The sequence below is a fragment of the Garra rufa genome, chromosome 21 (genome assembly GCF_049309525.1).
Source record: "Garra rufa chromosome 21, GarRuf1.0, whole genome shotgun sequence".
NCBI classification, from domain to species: Eukaryota; Metazoa; Chordata; class Actinopteri; order Cypriniformes; family Cyprinidae; genus Garra; species Garra rufa.
Genome location: NC_133381.1, coordinates 36,638,392 through 36,659,838, shown reverse-complemented (window position 1 = coordinate 36,659,838; position 21,447 = coordinate 36,638,392). Strand labels below are relative to the sequence as shown.

Genomic DNA, 21,447 nt, shown 5'->3' with positions numbered 1-21,447 from the left:
TTTCACAAGTTTTTTTCAGTTGAGTTCATATCTACATATTATGAAACACTCAGGACTACATTTGGAGGCCATAAAAACGGCTCTCTTATAATTTGTAAAATAAAAAAAAACAGATGTTGTTGTTGCATTCTTATGTTCATGTTGTGTACTGCTACTCAATATGTAATAGAACTGGTTTTGTTTCAGTACAAAAAATGCTAAACTTTGTATTTTTTAAAAAGTATTTTTTATTGTTATAACTATGATTTCATAAAATGTAGATATGAACTCAACTGAAAAAACTTGTGAAAAGATGTCTTATTATTAGTCAAATAGCAATTAGTATAAATATAATAGAATAAATCCTACGAAAACTGCACAAATGTGGAGTAAAAACATTAATAAACAGGAAAACAATTTTTTTCATTTATTTTAATTATTATTTTGTTACAAAGTTTAAGTTTTGTTGCCTGGGGTCTCCAGAGAGGACTTCATGAGTGTGATTCCAAAACGAAGACCGCATTTAAAGCATAAATAAAAAATAAAAAAATCTTTAAAAAGTCTGTGTGAAAGATGTGTTTAGGTGGTTTCTATGAAAATGTTCAGTGACATCAGAGCACATGTTGGACATGGAGGGAATTTAAATTTTCATCAACAACAAATGAAGAAAAATCAAAGTAAATATTGCTTGATCAGTTAATATATTTATTCTATGCCATTTCCACCACACACTGTACTGTAAAGGGTGTTATTAAAAAGCTAAAAATTTTAAGTTAAATAAGAGTATTTTACATACACGCAAATGCTAAGTAATAATTCAAAGCCAATCAGTGAAGCTATCTTCCATTTTTTCACAAAAAACTACAGAAATGTCATTCCCACCACACTGCCCTCTGACATTCATGGTTACAAAGTACAATTTATATGGATTGCGAGAATATATTTGCATGACTGCAAATATTTCAATCCCGAAACAGTCATGTTTCAGCATTGGGACGAAACTTCCCTACATTTATTTTAATTTCTTGTCATTCCCACCACACACACATTTTTTAAAAATATTTAAAAAGTTCTCATCACACATTAAAAAATGTATCCACAATTTATGAGATTTTGCTTTACTTAATATAAAAACTAAAGTTATTCTATTTTTAAGTAACAGCTGTATATTGAGATGCACATTTGTTCATTGCAGGTCGAATTTTTTTTTTTTTTTTTTTTAAATATTAACCATTTCTCTTGTAATCTAAGTTTGTCCTCTTACAGACCTTAAAACTAGACAAATTATTTAAACTTAGACTGTGTTATGTGACTTTTGAAAAAAAATAAAAAATTCTTCAACTTCACAAGGCTAAAAGTGCCCCTAGTTGAAGAAATGCCCATATACATTGTTTATTTTATTAGGAAAATTCCATATGAAAAAGAGGGCTTAATGTAGACCAAATTTTTCCCATTTTATTAATTACTTCAAATTGTATGTACATTTTTTGGAACAAACAAACAAACAAACAAACAAACAAACAAAAAAGCACTGAACAAATGCTCTGAAAGCACTGAAATGTGTGTAATTTTCTTTCTTTCATTACATTACATTTACATTTAATCATTTAGCAGACGCTTTTATCCAAAGCGACTTACAAATGTGGAGAACAAGAGAAACAACCAGATCAACTTTCTTTCTTTCTTTTTACTACACTGTAAAAAGTGAAATTGGATGTAAGTTGGAATACTATAACTAAGTCTGTTTAACATGACTTTCTGCTTTCCAAATTGTAACATAGAATACATTCTTTCAACTTAAATGCTTAGAAATATATCTCAACTTCACATCTAATTAAATATTTCAGCAGGTTCAACGAGGAATGCAGTTGAATTGACTTAGGAAAATTAAGTTGATAAAATGAAATTAAGTTGGAAAAAAAAACTTAAATTGGTAACATCTAAAAACTTAACATCTAAGTTGATCCAACGGTTCACTTATGCAGTTGAATTAAGTTAGTGTAATGTAAATATTAGGACTGAATGAACTAAAATTATGTAAGTGTTATTGACCTAGGAAAATTAAGTACAGTGTATATTCGTTTTTTCTTTTTCTCTGGCAGCTAATGTTAATTTGACCTGAATATGTAATACCTCTTGTTCTTGTGGCATTGAATTCATAAAGCTTAAAAAAAAAACAGTTGTGATGTGATTCATTATAAAATCCTTCATAAAGTCTATCCTGTTAATTTGTTGATGAGACTTGCTCATTTTGCAGTTTTGTTGAGAAAACAGCTGCCCGTTTGTTTTTTGATTGTGGTGTAACCAACAAATTATGCTTGACTTAAGCACTTTTTTCTGGCCTTACAAATATACATAGCTTCATCCTCAAAGATGTTATTTTCTATTATGAAAATTCAACGAAGAAAAATGTAAAAAAAAAAAAAAAGCACGCACATCAGTCTCAAATGGGATGCGAAAGTTGTTTTAAAAATAAATATTTTTGATATTTTTGCAGGTTTGGTGTTGCCGACTTTACACTTTATTTTTTTCTATTATGAAAATTCCAAACTATTATCTGCTAAATATGTTGTTAATTTCTATGTTGAATGCAAAATTGTTTATTTTTAAGCAAAAATGGCTTAAACGTCCTGTCTTTTCCCCTTTTCTTGCTGAATGTTACTCTCTTGTTCATCTCTTATTTGTAGACTTACAAATAACATAAAAGTGCCAAAATTTTGATGGATTATGACAACTTTTCTAAAAAGATGTAATTTTATTTTTATGCATTACTTTTTCTGTGTGCATAATAGCATAATTTGATGCACACAGATCCATATTATTCGTTTTCTGTTTAAGATTATTCTTTGGAATACATCCATGTCTCATTTCCCTGTTCTTGTATTTTCACAAGTTCTGCAAAAAAAAAAAAAAAAAAAAAAAAAAAAAAAAAAGAACAGTATGTAGTGGATTAAAATTAACCTAAACTTTTCTCCTTGGACTGTTTGCTCTCATTTTGGGTGTTTTTTTTTTTTTACTTATTTATGATTTAAGAGGATTTTACATATGTGATCTGTGTTTGGTTTATTAATAACTGTATTTATTTTTCTTTCTTTCTTCAATATAATTTTATGTTCAATTTATTTATTTATTTTAATTTGTTTTACCCCTTGACTTTTTGGTGGTCTGCAATCTGCAATATGTGACCCTAGACCACAAAAACAGTCATAAGGGTAATTTTTTTTTTAAATTGAGATTTATACATCACCTGAAAGCTGAATAAATAACCTTAGCATTGATGTATGATTTGTTAGGAGATATGAATATTTGGCTGAGACACAATATTCGAAAATCTGGAATCTGAGAGTGCAAAAAAAAGAAGAAAAAAAAGAAGAAGAAAAAAACACATCTAAATATTGAGAAAGTCCAAATAAAGTTCCTAGCAATGCATATTACTAATCAGAAATTACTTTTGATATATTTATGGTAGAAAATGTAAAAAATATCTTCATGGAACACGATCTTTACTTAATATCCTAATGATTTTTGATATAAAAGAAAAATCGACAATTTTGAACCATACAATGTATTTTTGCCTATTGTTACAAAGATACCCATGCTACTTAAAAGTTTTGTGGTTCAGGGTCACATATGGTCTGTATACAATTATTGCTTAAATTAAAACTAATAATAAATAAACAAAACAGCTTTGCTTATTTATCAAGCTTTACAACTTGTAAAACAAAGTTGAAAAAATATCAGATAACAATGAAAAAAAATGACGAAAAATCTAAATCTAAACAAAGTTTACAATTGCACTTCTGTAACCATAACGTAAACGTCGAAATTATGAGATAAAAGTTTAAATTATGAAAAATGTATGACCTTAAAGCCATAATTCTGACGTAAAAATTCGACTCTTAATACCATAGTTCTAGTTTTTTATCACAGCTTTTTTGACTAATTTATCTTATATCTTTGCCTTCCATACGATTCATCACATTTACATTTACATACGAAACTAAATTAACAAACAGTACTTTGAGTACTGAAATGACGAGATTTGATCACGTGACAGTCATGAGACCCCGAATGCACATGACTAATCACGTGATCTGTAGTTGCTTTATAAAGCCATCAGCTTGCAGTTCAACTGTTGTTTATTTCCGCCTAGTGCAACTTTTGGGGAGTGAGACCCACATTACAAAGAAACAACTGCCAGCACACAAAAGAAAGGTAGGACTTTGTTCGTTAAATCAGTTTTCAAGTCGCAAGGACGTAGATTATTTTTATTTTGGATTTGTTTGCTTGGTTATAATTTGACCTCCAAATAGATATTGAAAAGGCGCATCTTATATTTATAATACGAAAATCACAACACGAAACATTTTATCGGGTAATAGCATGACTTTATTTATTTATTTTTAAACCGTTCCTGCTCTTTGAAATATAGTATCAAATACAGTGACTTTCTTTGATTTTAAGATATGGATTCGTTATGAGCATGTAAACAAGGCCTGCAGATAAAAACCAAAGTGGGACACTTGGAAACCAGAGCTAATACACATGTGAACGCTTCAGTTGCTCTAATTGACAATAGACTCCTCGTTTACTTAAACACAATATTAGATTTCAAACAGTAGATATTTTACGTCTCACCCAAGTGGGGACTTTTAAATCCAACGAACAGTTTTATATTATCATTCTATATGATATACTTGACTTCTGGCGGTGTTATTGCTTCCTCAAGCGGTGTTTTTGTCTAGCCCTCCAGATAACATTGGGGTTTAAGGTCAAAGTAGGCTGGCTTTCTTAAACTTATTGGGTATTTCCTTGAAATTGCTGACTCACGCACGTCTTATGATTGCTGATGTCATTATAGACCTTTTAGAGGAAGTGCAACCCAGCTTGTATGAAAATGATATCGATAAATTGGTGCTTTATAGATTCACTAGTTGCATCAGGATTGTGGTGTAAGTTAGTAATGGGGGAAATGGGAAGTTTTAAACCAAGCCTGGTAAACACAGAGTTAGTGGTCCCTTTAAAATTAAGTGTCTTAAATGTAGATTTCTGACCTAGAGTAGTTGCTAAAGGCTTGTTTGTCTGGTTGTGTAACCATAAGGAATTGTGGCCATGTTTATTTAAAGATGTCAAGAGCTTTCAATTCTGCATGACTGCAGGCTAAAGATGACCCTACTGTAGACAATCGGTGATCTGTTTCATCTTGATGTGCCACCTGACTATTGTATGTTTAAGCTGCAGTCTGTATTAAGAGTGGTTAAAGTGGGACCTTTAGAATTGCACGTAAAAGTGAGATTAATTGTGTTTTTGTGTTTCAGAATGTGGCGGCTGGCTTTCCTCTGCGTGATCTCAGCCCTTTCGGTTAGCTGGGCTCGACCTCGCCTCGCTCCCCTCTCCCATGAGATGATCAATTTCATCAACAAAGCAAACACTACTTGGAAGGTAAGAGACGTGAGAAGGATTTTGGGGGCTCTGTACGATCTCCTGCATGATTTTAAAATAAATCTAATGCCCACCTATAGGCTGGACACAACTTCGGCGACGTCGACTACAGCTATGTGAAGAGGCTGTGTGGGACTTTGCTGAAAGGACCCAAACTCCCTGTCATGTGAGTTCAGTTAAATGTGGTGTGAGACGAAAGAGTGAGTGGAGAAACTTTAAAGTGGAAGTGGAACTTGTCAACATTGCAGTCATGGTATACATATGACTACTTTGTCACACAATGTTCTTTAGGTTTCCTTATGCTATCTACTTTCAGTTCTGCATTCCAGAATAACAGCTCTTTGTCTTTTATTTGCCAGGGTACAGTATGCTGATGACATCAAGCTCCCCACTAACTTTGATCCTAGGGAGCAGTGGCCCAACTGCCCCACTCTTAAAGAGATCAGAGACCAGGGTTCTTGCGGTTCATGCTGGGTGAGGACTTATCTCTGGTGTACGCAACATGACCTTTGGTTTCTGTTACTTGTAACTTAGGTTTTGCTGAGCATCTTCATTCTCTTCATAGGCATTTGGGGCTGCTGAAGCTATATCTGACAGAATATGCATCCACAGCAATGCCAAAGTGAGTGTGGAGGTCTCTGCTCAGGACCTGCTTACCTGCTGTGACAGCTGTGGCATGGGGTAAGTTGAAGATGTAATTGCAAAGGCTGATGTGCACTACATGACTTTTCAAATCTGAATCCACTTTAAAGGGATAATTTACCCACAAAATGATTTATTAGCCATCAAGCTATTCCAGGTGTATATGATTTTAATCTTTCAAATCGGAGTAATAAAAATGCCGTGACTTTTCCAAGCTTTATAATGGCAGTTAAGGTGTGTCCATCCATCATAAAATGTGCTACACACAGCTCTGGCTAATAAAGGACTTTTGAAACTAAATGGTGCGTTTGTGTAAGAAATATCCAACTTATTTCAATGTCATAATCACTCTGGTCAAGATGGACTTAAATCATTCATTTGAAGCAGTTCACTAGCAAAAACCAGATCAAATTAATAGCCATTTTCCAATTTCAACGTTTTTAATTACTTCTGGTTTTGAATTATTATTATTATTATTATTATTATTATTATTATTATTATTATTATTATTATTATTATTATTATTTTTTTTTTTTTTTTCCCCTGCCTTGCAGAATGGTTCACTCTTTAAAAGCGCTCCATCGCATTGTGAATCATTTGATGCAGATTGGGAATTCGGAGCAGCTTTATAAATCAATTTGCAATACACGCTCTGAAATCCTGAGTCCTGATCTGAAATGATGGTTTGTGACTCATTCAGGGGTGTGTTTCCCGAAAGCAAGTGAAGGTCGCAAGTTCCTTTGTTACAAATGGAGCTCAATGGAGTTTAAAACCATAGTTGGCTAATGATGCTTTTGGGACTGCAGAGCATGGATCACGAATCCCTCTGATTTGGCTAGGTTGCAGGTTTACTAATCTTTGGCTTCAGACTGTAACTTTGGAGCAGGGATTGTGAATAATTTGACTTTAAATCAGTATTTAGTGGGTTTCTCCATATTGGAACTTCAGAGCATGGATCAAGTCATTTGACTTTAAATCGGGATTTTTGGAGCGGGTTTCTGACTCCCTCACTTCAGATCGTAACTCTGGAGCACGGATTAAATTATTACGTTTGGGTTTTTGAAGTTTCGCAAGCCACTTCATTTCGATCGGAAGTTTTGCTTTTTTTTTTTTTTTTTTTTTTTTTTTTTTTTTTGTGTGTGTAATTTAAAAGGCATCGTTTAATAAGTGGGATCTAGAATAAAGCCTTTGAAAAATTAAAAAGTAGTGCTTGAAGTCCTTAAGTCCTGGAATTTCATTTAACAGTATCTGTATGAATCCTGCATACATCAAATGACAGTCATACTACCAGACATCGCATTTTAATGCTGTGTTTGTGCCGTTTTGGCCCATAAGATATTAATTATGTTTTAATCTCAGATGTAACGGTGGATACCCATCTGCTGCTTGGGAATTCTGGAACTCAGACGGTCTGGTCAGCGGTGGACTCTATAACTCCCATATTGGTTAGTGACTTCCCTGATATTATTACTTTGATTGCATTTGCAAAGCTTTAACTTAAAAGAACCTGCTTATTTTTAGGCTGCCGTCCATACACCATTGAACCCTGTGAGCATCATGTGAATGGCAGTCGCCCTCCTTGTTCTGGAGAGGGTGGAGACACTCCTAACTGTGATATGGCCTGTGAACCTGGCTACAGCCCCTCTTACAAGGAGGACAAACACTTTGGTAAGAGTTCAAAGAACTGAAATTTAGTACGTTTCACCCTCATGACGACTTTGCATCTCTTCAGACATTTCTTTCAGCGGTTGTAGACCTATTTTCAACTCAAAGCCTGCCTGTTGTCCACAGGATTATTTAAAGGCTCACATGCACTCCCAAGTTTGCTGTCAAAAAGTGAATTCATTTAACTTTTTGGTCCTTGTTTGTCACTGCAGGAAAGACATCCTATAGTGTTCCATCTAATCAGAAGGATATTATGAAAGAGCTCTTCAAGAACGGCCCAGTAGAGGGAGCTTTCACCGTCTATGAGGACTTCCTGCAATATAAATCTGGTTGGTTTCAGTTTATCATTTAAAAACATGGCAGAAGTACAAATACAACATGGAATGGTTGAGAATTTGGTTATTAACTTATTTTTGTAGGTGTATATCAACACGTGAGTGGATCTGCACTAGGCGGTCATGCTATTAAGATCATGGGCTGGGGCGAGGAGAATGGCGTCCCCTATTGGCTTGCTGCTAACTCTTGGAACACTGACTGGGGTGATAATGGTGAGGTTCATTCTCTTTTGTAAAGGCTAAAATGCTATTTTGTCTGCAGTTTGTTACTCCACCTATTATTATTATTATTATTATTATTATTATTATTATTATTATTATATTTTTTTTTTTTGCTGCTTTAGGATATTTCAAGATTCTCAGAGGTGAGGACCACTGTGGCATTGAATCTGAAATTGTCGCTGGAATCCCAATGTGATCACCAAAAACTACAAGAGGGTGCTGAAATAAGTGACATAGAATGTCTTCAACTTTAAGCTGATGGCCATCCTCTATGGCAGTGATGCATTTAATTGTTAATCAATGACTTTTATACGTGTCTTTTTAGACGAGGATCCTCAATCGGGTACATTTTAGTTGTTTTAGAACTGAAGTGTCATTTTTAAGCACCACAAAATATGTAACCATAGTCCAGGAGTCAGTTTTAGGCTACCTATAAAATCAACTTGATGCCTCAGCCATAATTGTCCTGTATGTTTGAGTTTTTTAAAAAAATTGCTTGTTTAGGTTGAATGGTTTTTACTTGTTTTGAGTTTTAATGCACTGTCTAAAATGAAATAAATATTAAAACCAAAGTATGTACTGTCATGACTGGTTTTTAATCGCTTGACATCTTATGGGAATGAAGGAATATCAGATCTAAGGGAAGAAGTCTTCACACTATGTATAGAAATCAGGAATGCTGAGGCTTTATGAGAAATCCGTACTGGAAATGAAGCATTAGGGATCTTTTGTTTCTTTGGAAAGTGCAGTACAGCTTTACTGTGTGACTTGCGCTTAAAATAAAAACCAGCAACTTCGCACAGTTAGTTGTTCACTTGTGGCAATATAATTTAAGCCTTCTACATCCTGAGCCATCCAAGTTTCATTGGGTTCTCATCAGAAACATAAGCCTTTCAGCAACAGTCTTGAAGCTCAAAATATAGTCTTTACCTCTAATTGAGCATGTTTATTTCAAAGGCGTTTAACCCCCCCCAAAAAAGGGGCTGGGTGTAGAAATATGCCAAGGGTTGGTTACAAAACCCTAACAATGGTTGCTAAACCTTGGCTGTGACTAGGTTCCTAGCTTTACTTTCAGGGTTTGCATAGTTTGAACAGTGTTACTAATTCAGATAATTGTTTGGGTTTCATAACTCAATTCTGAGGATTCACAATGCTAACATTAACACATGCTTTTGTACTTTAACTTTTAGTATGTCCATAAATTAGGCATCAGTCATACAGTACAGTATATGCAGCAGGTAAGTGGTTTCCAATGTATGGCTGATTTGTACAAGTCTCTAAAATTGCACTTTATGCTTAATTTGGCATTAAATCTCTGGTTGCCCTTGATGTACTGGAATGTTCTTCTCTCCCTGATCATCATCTTGCAGCTTCTTCTCTTCTGGAGGCTGCTCCTGCTGGTTGTGATTCTCAACCTCCATGATTTCTTCTTTAGATGAGTCTTGTGTCTCATTTTGATGTTCAGACACTTGGTTGCCCTCTGTATCTTGTTGGTGAGTTTCAGGAAGTCCATCCTCTGGTTTTGTGTGTGTTTGCTCCTGTTTTAAGGCATCCTCAGCAGGTGGTTCGGTGGGAACAATTTTGTTTTCTTGCTGATGGTCTTTCGAGGATGATAACAGCTCTGACGGAGCAAGTAGTCCATCCTGGTTCAGATCCTGAGTTTGTAGCAGATAATCCACCATAGATACAACCTACAATGTAAATCAATTGAAGTCATAAGAGAATTCAAGAGCTTACTTTGAATGTTGTGACACAACTAGCAGCACTTACAGAATCTGCTGACTTTGGCATCATTTCATGATTAGTCAGGAAATCTGTCAGTAGTTGCATCAATTCAAGGCCATCCATCTGCCCACTTCTGTCATAGTCGTACAGAGAGAAAAGGAAGAATATCTCTGTGGCAAGAAGAGAACAAATCAAACAAAGAAGCTGATACATTTTACAGAATTGTGGCAAACTGCTATTGAAACCCACAATAATATATAAAATATCAGCATATCTTAAGAGTATATCTAAAATCATTTATTGGGTACTTTCAATTGGTAGGTGGCTGTCCGGATCCCTAACCTCTAAATTTCAACTTAAATTTTCAACTGAAAATGTTTTTTCATTTGCATTGTTGTTTTTAAAAGTATCTTTTTGATTCTTTTAAAAATGAAGTTCTAAAAATGTTATATTTTCTTTATTTTATGAAGCTTAATGTAAAAAAACAAAACACACCTTTTTGGGAGTTTATTCCATAACATTTAACCACTGTTCATAACATGAATGCATCTTTGAGCTAGGTTCAAAAGTATCTAAAATTGTCACTACTGAAACATTTGATGAAGTTTCGGCAGTGGCGTCTTCGTTTTGTGGGTGTTATCCTGTAAAATTGTCACGACCAAAACGTTTCATAATTGTTTCGGTAGTGAACTGAATTACCAACTAAGATATTATGACAGTTTTTGGTTCAATGTTTATTCAAACTAATGGATCCTTAACTTTGAAATCAGTATGATCAACTTTTTGCCTTTTACAAGAAAAATTTGATAAATTACACTGGGAATATTTTTAAAAATGTATTTACCTCTGGAAAAAAAACTAATAAAATAGCAAAAAATAAATATTTACAATCAAAAGCATAATAGGTCAATATAACCTTTCTAATTAAATCATTATTACTGTGTTTTGGTAGTGACAAATTTGGGAAACTTTCTGAAAATACAATATGAGAATTAACTACACAATTACTAGAAATATTATACATATAAATATTATAAATATTTAATGGCATACAATTTTTTTGGAAAACAACTTTTTTTCAAGACATTTTCAACTTTGACTTTGGACCAATTCTGTAGAATGACCCATATACAGATAACTAAATATTAGGGCCGGGACTCGATTAAAAAAATTAATCTAATTAATTAGAGGCTTTGTAATTAATTAATCGAAATTAATCGCATTTTAATCGCATATAAATATTTGACCTGAGAACAGCGAGAAGTAAGTTTTTTCATATGGATTTTTAGTATACCATTGAATAATGACTGAATACATAAACTTAAGCAACAAAATATTGTTTATTTTTGTTCAACCAAGTCCAACAGACCAGTGCAATATTTCCATTAAGTGTAGCAATAGGATACAGTGTTTCCCCTAGGTTTCCATACTTTTTTTTCTCGGTACTTTACCCTACTTTGTGTAATAACGAAAACATTTATTTCAGTGAAAAAATAAGTCGAAAACTCTCTATTTTAACATTTTGAACAATAGGGCTTTACAATCTTTTGCTATTTTTATTTATTTTATTTTTTTTAAGAAATTCTTGTTTTAATTTTTCTCATAATCAAATGAAAGCATAAACATTTATTTATTTTTAATCAAATGAAAAATAAACCTTTTTAATTTTTGAAAAACAAACAGAGGTTTGCTGTTAAAATCAATAAATAATAATAATTTACCATTTAAATAATAATCATAGTATTTTTTTCTACAATTAAGTGGTTAATCATGTTGTTTTATTTATTTTTTTATCATATATATTGTTTTTTTGTCAATTATTTAAATAGGAATATTGTTCTGTTTCATGTTAAACCGTACTTTTATTTTGACAGGTTGCGGTGAAGTTTCTGTGTGTAAAGTATGATATGATGCTAGTTTTCTCAAATGAAACGGTAAAAGTGACACTGACAGTAGCTTTGGAGATTGAGTCTATCTGTTCATGTGAGATGCAAATGCCAAAAATTAACGGGAGCATCACGCGTGCAGTAAAAAAAACCGCGTCTCTGCCATTCTAACATACAGAGGCAAACGGAACATGCAGGATTCATATTTAAACGGTCTTTTTGCATTTCAGTTTTCACAGACACTAGTCCATATCGCGATTTGAATTAAGTGACAGACGAACTTTTGATTTATCAATCCAAAAATCGACGAATTCCGTGGCATTCCGCGCTGTAGTAAATTAGGTTTTTATGAATGGAGTCCGCGATCCAGTCCGTGTTTTCTTGGAGGAGACATTGTAAACGCGCCCCCCTAAGATAATGGTAGGGGAAACACTGGGATATTTAGAAATATACTAGCCTACATTTCCGAAATTCAGGTACCCTATAGGTAGGTAGACCTTCTGTAAAAGCATTGAGGTGATACTTGAGGAACGCTAGTTGGTGCTCCAGTATAATCGGTCCGCTGAAACTCATTCAGTGAGAAACGTTCCGCGGTGAAAAATTAAGTGCGATTAAAATGCGTTAAAAAAATTTAACGCGTTATTTTTGTGTAATTGATTAATCTAAATTAACGCGTTAAAGTCCCGGCCCTACTAAATATATATTAAATGTATGTATTAAAAAACAATAAAAACGTCTATTTTTATGGAACTAATTTAAACTAGGCAATGTAATCATCTTAATATAAAACAGAAGATACAAAAATTCTTCTCATTGTATGCAAAGAGGAAAATTTCCAGAAGTACTGGAAATAAGAGGTTAACTGAGAGACCATGTTAATAATGAACTATATTAACCTTGTTCCCTTGTGTTCAGCTCTGGACTGGTCTGTCCTTCCTTCAGGCTGCTCTTGATGTAGCTTTGCAAGAGCCTGTCACACAGAATCAAGGCCATTTTAGTTTAGCTTTATACGATTACAGTGTATACAGAGGAAAAAAGACAAAGATACTTTTCTGACTCGAAACATTTGAAAATTTACACCATTGTGTTAAACATGCACAACTCCATAGTGTCTTTCTTTAGGACTTTTAAGTTGGAATGCACAGCAAACATTTTGTTTTGGCACCACTTTTAGCTATTGCTTGTTCAGCATGTCATTGTGTCAGCTGTGGAAATCTCAGCATTATCTCTGATGTGAAGGCAGACTTTGAACCTTGAGGCAATGGTACTATCTTATTTGATAAGCTGGGTTTTAATATAGTACAGCAAGACTCAGGGAGATATAGACAAAACAATTAACCTGCGGTTGTTTTCGCTGGACCCAAAAGGATTTGGAAGGTCTGGTACAACAATGTCATCATTGGAAAAACTAGAATCAGAAGAAAAAAGAGCCAAGTTAATTTCACATTTGTAACCCTGGACCACAAAACTAGTGTAAAGGCTAAATAAATATGCTTTCCATTGATGTATGAGTCAAGATCTGACAATATTTGGCTGAGAAAAAAAAAAAACAAATAAATAAATACCTTTAATAGCCTTTAAAGTTGACCAAATGAAGTTCTTAGCAATGCATATTACTAATAAAAAATTAAGTTTTGATATATTTATGGTAGGAAATATACAAAAATCTTCATGGAACATGATCTTTACTTAATATCCTAATGATTTTTGGCATAAAAGAAAAATAAATAATTTTGACCCATATACTGTAATGTATTGTTGGCTGTCCATTGATATATTGTTTGTTAAAATAGGACAATGTTTGTCTGAGATACAACTATTTGAAAACCTGGAATCTGAGGGTGCAAAAAAATCTAAATATTGAGAAAATCGTCTTAAAAGTTGACCAAATGAAGTTATTAGCAATGCATATTACAAATCAACAATCAAGTTTTTATATATTTATGGTAGAAAATGTACATAATATATTCATGGAACATGATCTTTACTTAATATCCTAATGATTTTGGCCATAAATGAAAAATCGATAATTTTGACCCATACGATGTATTGTTGGCTATTGCTACAAATATACCTGTGACTGGTTTTGTAAACATTTCATGCCATATCAATGCCAGGATACTATTTTTGAACATATTTTACTATTGGATAAGTAACTATATATCTTAATCATAATACCCCATCCACTATAGTAAATCAGTATCAGAAAGCTTTATATATATATATTACAGTTCAAGATGTTATTTACAGATACAATTCCTATGTACAGTCAAATCTAAATCTAATACACATAATGCATAATCAAAATCTAACATGCATTAATTCATTTAGTAAGTTTAATTAATACAATCCACAATAATAACTGAATAACTGATTTAATAAATAGTTAAGATTTCCATCCTTGTAAAAACATTAGCTCTGGATTCCAGTTTATTGCTTTCTATTTGATTTGTTCTCATTTTCAATGATCAATTCAATTACTTAACTAAATTGTCAAAACACACATTTACATCTTCCACTTCCGCTTTTTCCTTTAGACAGTAGTAATAATTTTTAACAAAAAATAAACATGTGCATATATAGACCTATTTTACGTATATTGGATATACTGAATGATATATCAAATATGTTTCAATTTATCCTTAAAATCCAATTGGGTGGCACCAATACTATAATATATAGAGTGTAGTACAGTACAGTATACTAGCATAGCATTAATGCGGCCTACCTGTGTGTTTGCTGAACTTGTGGAGCACAAAGACTCAGTGAAGGGAGGATGAGCAAGAACAGAAGCCGTGTTATGATCATATTAACTGCTCCACTGGATCGCTTTGCCACACCTGTCACCACAATAAACCGATTCATGAACCATTAGAGAGGAAAATCGAGCACTCAAGAATGATACAGCAACTGTTGCACTGTTTAAATCAAATAATCAAAATGATTCCGAATATGAGGAGCCGTGCATTTGACCGAACACTTTACACTGCGAGAACAAGGAAGCCTGTTCTTCTTTTTTTATGTGCATTGTAGGATGCTAGTATGACTACCAAGGCAAACAGTAAATATGTAACGTTAACGCTAACAGGAAAGCTAGAAGTGAAACGTGCCTGTATCTCTCGCAGCGGCGGTTAGCGGTCGCTCCATGATGAAACCCACCCCGACTGAGGAGAGCAGCACAGCCCCGTATGTTTGCATCAGTGACGGGCTACACGTGGATTCCGTGGACGTGTCGTTGGCCGAATAAAATCAGCTCCTCCTTGCGCTCTCCACCGGCTTCCATCATCGCCACGTAGAGTCGCTGACACTGCATTTACAACCTGCAATTTCTCCGCATGCACCGCCTCTTTGATACAATATCTTATCCGTTACTGAGGAAGTCCTGTTAATATCACTAAGTGAGCAGAGTAGGTAAGGGCAATTTCTTATTGTAGCCTTTGGTTAACAAAAGAACACATGATGTTTTTATTGTTTTGCGTTAAGAAGTATATAATGCACAAATTTTCCATACAACCCTGCTGCTGACATCCCCTTTCCTGTTGTATTAAAAAATGAATGTTTTTGCACAATTTGGCCACAAGATGGCATGCAACTATAATGCAATAGTATAAATATAATCTTTGTGAAACCAACTCACCAATGCATAATAAAAATATAGTCATAATAACAACAACACGTTGATTTAATAATTATGTGGAATAAAATAAAATAAAATAAAATAAACTATAGTGGTAGTAGGTTTACTCAGTGTAAATGAGGCTTATGTACACTGCTTTGCCACATGATGGCGTTGCTTCCGTATTAAAGGCTATGGCAAAGTATTACAGTTAAAGCCAGCTTCCATTTGTTTAAAGATTTTTAAACAAAACCACAAAACCAGTCATAAGGGTCACTTTTTTAATTGAAAGCGGAATAAATATGCTTTTCATTGATGTATGGTTTGTTAGAATATGACAATATTTGGCAGAGATACAACTATTTGAAAATCTGCAATCTGAGGGTGCAAAAAAATCTAAATATTGAGAAAATCGCCTTAAGGTTGTCCAAATTAAGTTCTTAGCGATGCATATTACTAATCAAAAATTAAGTTTTGATATATTTTATGAAATATCTTCATGGAACATGATCTTTACTTAATATCATAATGATTTTTGGCATAGAAAAATTAATCAATTTGACCAATGCAATGTATTTTGGGCTATTGCTACAAATATACCCATGCTAATTAAGGCTGGTTTTGTGGTCCAGGGTCACATATAAAGTCACAATAGCAAATTATTAAAAGCCAAAACGTATCTATCTATTATCTGTCTGTCTATTTAGAATCAACAGCTTTCTTCATAGGATCACCTTGACTTGTCGAGTTGATTTGATTGATTCGATTGTTGTTGATCAACTCAAAGTGCACAAATGCTTAGTTTATGGTAGAAAATCAATACCTGCCTTCCCCCGCAGTAAGTCATACTGTAGGTAAATCCAATGTTGATTGAATATTTCTTCTCACTGTATATCATCTGTGTCCAGTTGATCATTGATCTTAGTACAGGACAGAGGTCATTGGGAGGTGTGCGCTCTCAGAAACACATGGAGGAAAGGCCAACGTTTGTACTGCTCCCAAGCGTAGTCTTCATAGTAGCAAAATGTAGAATAAAGCACATATCCTCATCTTATATAATAAACATACAGCTAAAGTCAAAAGTTTACATACACATTACAAAATCTGCAAAATGTTAATTATTTTTTACCAAAACAAAGGGGTTCGTAAAAAAAATGTGTTATTTTTTATTCAGTACTGACCTGATGATATTTCACGTAGAAAACGTTTACACACAGTCCACAAGAGAAAATATTAGTTGCATTTATAAAAATGACCACGTTGAAAGGTTTACATGCACTTGATTCTTAATACTGTGTTGTTACCTGAATGATCCACAGCTGTGTTCAGACTTTTAGAATTTGAAGATCAGGGTAAATTTAACTTATTTTTTCTTATGGGAAACATGTAACTATATTCTGTAGCTTCTAAAGGGCAGTACTAAATGAAAAAAAATAAAAAATAAAATAAGCAAAAAACAAAAACAAAATTACACATCTTCATTCTGTTCAGAAGTTTTCACCCCCGGCTCTAAAGTGATTGAACCTTCTGTAATAGTTGCATATGAGTCCCTTAGTTGTTCTCAGTGTGCAAAAATGGATCTCAAAATCAAAGGAAAATCACTGGAAAGTACACAAAATGCTGAAAAAACAGAATTTGTGGGACCTGAAGGATTTTTCTGAAGAACAGCGGGCAGTTTAACTGTTCAGGACTCATGAACAACTATCACGAAACAAAACAAAAAACTTTTGTCAACTTTTGACTTCAGCTGTAATTGATAAGATTGGTTTTACTGGTTTAAAAAATACAGTTAGTTAGTTACATACATTGATAATAAACTGATCAGCTTTTTCTTAGCCATTTGTAAATCTCACAAGTGTGTGTTGTGTGTGGATGGTGTTCGATTTCCTAACAGCTGTGCCTGTTTCATGTATTGCTTTCGGTAGGCTACCATCTGTTCTGCCTTACTGCCAGATAGACAGTTCAGCCAAAATGCTATTGTGTTTTCACAAACATTATGAACAATTTTATGCTAATCCTTCTAATCCAGTGCTATAGGAACCAAGCTTTTCCTTATGGTTAAATTAAGTTTGTTTAACTACACCTGAGTAAACTGATATTACATATTATTATCCATATATTGCATATTATAAAGTCAGAACTGCAAGATATAAACAATTCTGACTTTATTTCTTAGATTTGTGACTTTATTTCTCTCAATTGCGAGTTAATAACTCACAATTGCATGTTATGTAGAATTGCAAGATATAAAGTCACAAGTCTGAATTTTTTTTCTCGCAAATGCGAGTTTGTTTCTTGCAATTCTGACTTTTTTTTTCTCAGAATTGTGAGATGTAAACTCACAATTGCAAATTTGCGAGTTATAAAGTCCAATGTTCCCAGAGTTTATATCTTATAATTCTGGCTTTATAACTCGCAATTGCATGTTATAAAGTCACAATTGTGAGTTTATATCACACAAATCTTTTTTTTTCAGAATTGCAAGTTTATTTCTCACAATTCTGACCGAAAAACTCGCAGTTGCATGTTATGAAGTGAGAATTGCTAGACTTTTCACAATTCTTTTTTTTCTCACAAATGCGAGTTTGTTTCTCGCAATTCTGACCTTTTCCCTCACAATTCTGACTTCAGAATTGCGAGATATAAATAGTTTTGACTTTATTTCTCAGAATTGTGACTTTATTTCTCAGATTCAGACTAATTGTGAGACATATATCTCATAATTGCGAGCTTATATCACACAAATCTGACTTTATTTTCCGAATTGCAAGTTTATATCTCACAATTCTGAGAAAAAAGTCAGAATTGCGAGTTTGTATCATGCAATTCTGAGAAGAAAGTCAGAATTGCAAGATATAAACTCTAAATTGCAAGACAAAAAGTCAGAATTTTATTCAGTGTCTGAAACAGGCTTCCATAGAGATGTGATTGACCTAAAGAATACACTTACATAATGTAACAAACAATGACAGTTTTTAAATTAAACAGTTGCAAGGAATGGTTAATTAACTGAAAGTTAATAGCGCCAAACAGCGAGGTTTATACATAAAGAAAGCTATCTGTTAGCATTTTCATTCATCTCAATGACATTTGCATGGATGGTGCAGGACCCCGGAGAAGTGTGTGATGGGAAATCATCTTTATTCATGGAGACAGGTTATTTTTGACCCACTCACCTGAGCTGTAAATGCCATGTGATTGATCAATCTATGTAAGAAACCTCTACAACAGACACAGAAAACATGACTCTATTTGACACCTTTAAGATCCCTGTATATTAAAATATCATCCATGCAATGTGATACTAAATAACTGACCACAATAAGATATGCAGATAGGTTTTTAAAAATGCCTGTGTGGAGCCAGAGAGGTGTGCTAATGCACTTCTTGTCTCTATCAGCAAAAAAGGAAATTAGTGCCAATGATAAGTAGAGCATGATAAAGATGATGAGAATATTCTCACTGTTCTGACTGGTGTGAACAGCCCTTCTGTACACTATGCATGAGCTGCTCTTTTCTTCCCACTGTCTCTGCAGCACCAGTGGTTTGAGCAGCACAAACAGAACCCGGTCAGAAAGTGCTGCTGGACTGGGACAGCCATTTCATCTCCCAGCCATTTCACAGTGCTATCTGAGGTCAGAATCTTTTTTAATGTAGTCATCCTGCGGAATAGATACACAAATTGAAAGCACAATGATTGCACATTAAACACATTGTTTCATTACAGTATAATTAAGAAACAGGAAGTTCCTATTGATAGGAAGGCAGCTGTTATTCTAGTCACGTTGATGAATGTGTAGATGATTAGAGATGATTAGCTTAGAATTTCACAGCCAGCCGGTCTCACCTGAAAGAGTAATACTTTGTCAACTGGCTTAAACATGACTGCTATGTTGCTCAACCAGCACCAAACCAACACTAAACTGGTAATTCATGCTTATCCAAACTCTTGCTAACTATTATTATAAAAAAGCAGAATTTAATTCTCATGAATACAAAACTAATTACAAGATTTTCACATCTGCAAAAGATAAAAAATCATTTAAAATATAAAAAAAGGGCTCTCACACCCGGGCTCACCGCCAACCAGTGGCTTTTGGAAAACAGCGAACGGTGGGCAGTATGCTTTTAATATAGTAAATATAGGAGAAATATGTCAACGTCAAAGTGACTTATGTCAAAGTCATTTATTTGTGCCAAACTTCCTGCTGCCAGCTGGTGGCGCTATGCCTATAACTGATTATTGGCATACAGATGTGTTTAGGCCAGCACTTTAATTAAACATTAAGTTTTGTGCAGATTGAACTTGGTATATTTGAGTTAGTGTAAGACATAACATATCCTGCTGCCAACAGGTGGCGCTATGATAATATCTGAATATTGTCCTTTAGGTGTCTTCAAGCTAGGACTCTACCAATCCTGTGAAGTTTGTTGCAGATCGGACATTGCATGTTTATGTTAGTCATTTCAAGTAATTTCCTTTTGGCATAAGGTGGCGCTATGATTATGAATGAATTTTGACATTCAGATGTGTTCAGGTCAGGACTCTTATCGAATGTGTGAAGTTTGAGGCAGATTGGACCATTTATCATCAAACTTTGTCAGGCTGCCACGGACACGCCCTATAACGAAAACTCAAGATCTTCACAATTTAACATCTCTAACGCCTTTAGATTAGACTGACCAAATATAATTTTGACATTATTACATCTCTAGGAGGAGTTTGTTACAGCGAAAAACATGTCACTCCCTATTGCCAGCAGGTGATGCTATCACTATAACTGAATATGGGAATGTAGATGTCTTCAGGTCAGGAGTGTTATCACACATGTGAAGTTTGGGGCAGATCAGGATTGTATGTCTGAGTTAAAACAACTTCCTGTTCCATAGCGAAACATCGAAATCTGTCAGGCCTCCACAGACACACCCTCACAACAAAAACTTTTCAAATTTAATGTTGCATGGGCCTTTAGATTAGACTGATCAAATTTGGTGTTGATCTGAACAAAACCTCAGGAGGAGTACGTTTAAGTACAACGCCTGAAAATGGCAAAAATGACACAAATTTGGCTGAGAAAATGGAAAATAACCGACTTCCTGTTGGGTTTTGGATTTTGCTCCAAGAAACTTTTTTGTAGGTATTGGTGTGTTAAATGTGTGTACTGATTTTCGTGGATGTAAGTGAAACGTAGCTCAAAGCGCACTCCGCTGAATGTGTATAAGTGGCGCTATCGAGCCATTCTGCCACACCCACTTCTGAAACCCATATCAGAGTAAATTCTGATGTGTGTGTAAAGTTTCATGTGGTTTCAAGCATGTTTAGGCCCTCAAAAATGTGCTTCATTTTGGATAACAATAAAAATAAACAGAGCAATTCCAATAGGGTCCTTCCACCACCGGTGCTCAGGCCCTAATTATATAAAATGATATAGAAGATAGTAAAATATTTGAGATAATTTAAATAAAGAAAAATTTTCATATTTAAAATCAAAACAATTAAATACCAACAACAAAAGAACAAAGACGAAAGACGTTTATATTTTATATTCCAGTGGGTGGCAGGTCTGTTATCACAGTGGCTTTCCTCTGTTGGCATGAAGCAGTGTGTGAATGTTTTGCTTTCTCATCAGTCATTACCTTTGGGAAAGTGAGCTGTGTGTTTGTGTGAGGAAGTGTGCCACTTGGCTGTCACTTTAGACTGTGGATTAACAGACACCGGAGGTCTACTGCATCATGGGACGTAACTGTACAGGCTGTCTGCCTCAATAGGCCACTCAGCTTCCTTGAGAACCGAGCAATCGACGAGGTTTTAATGGGAGCTGCTGTAACTTAGAATTCTCAGGGCTCTCATTAAGGGAACCACTCATGAGTAGAAGAGGAAAAAGTAATATTCATTTTTTTGGTGTTTTATTAATCAAATCTGTGAGTAAAGGGT

General features: G+C 34.2%; 2 protein-coding genes across 3 annotated transcripts in view; one reads left to right on the top strand and one right to left on the bottom strand.

Annotated features, from left to right (window-relative positions):
• Positions 1-15,272, bottom strand: part of cgref1 (cell growth regulator with EF-hand domain 1) — a 314,634-nt gene extending 299,362 nt beyond the window's left edge. Inside the window, exons 1-6 of one of the 2 annotated variants that reach the window (XR_012341021.1) lie at positions 15,007-15,272; positions 14,625-14,736; positions 13,236-13,304; positions 12,793-12,866; positions 10,056-10,180; positions 9,326-9,976 (exon numbers count right to left, since the gene is read on the bottom strand). Coding sequence is in view for 1 of the 2 variants with exons in the window: in XM_073826453.1 (XP_073682554.1) it covers positions 9,593-9,976; positions 10,056-10,180; positions 12,793-12,866; positions 13,236-13,304; positions 14,625-14,736; positions 15,007-15,094 (852 nt within the window). In the remaining variant the exon portion in view is untranslated. Of the gene's footprint in view, positions 1-9,277; positions 9,977-10,055; positions 10,181-12,792; positions 12,867-13,235; positions 13,305-14,624; positions 14,737-15,006 lie in introns of those variants that run through there. The other variant, XM_073826453.1, reaches the window with a different exon arrangement.
• Positions 4,069-8,583, top strand: ctsba (cathepsin Ba). Its single transcript, XM_073826697.1, has 10 exons — positions 4,069-4,194; positions 5,298-5,421; positions 5,502-5,587; positions 5,781-5,895; positions 5,987-6,102; positions 7,423-7,508; positions 7,585-7,731; positions 7,941-8,057; positions 8,148-8,276; positions 8,408-8,583. The coding sequence occupies exons 2-10, from the start codon at positions 5,299-5,301 to the stop codon at positions 8,479-8,481; spliced, it is 993 nt and encodes a 330-aa protein (XP_073682798.1). The 5' UTR covers positions 4,069-4,194; position 5,298; the 3' UTR covers positions 8,482-8,583.
• Positions 15,273-21,447: the final 6,175 nt, after the last annotated feature.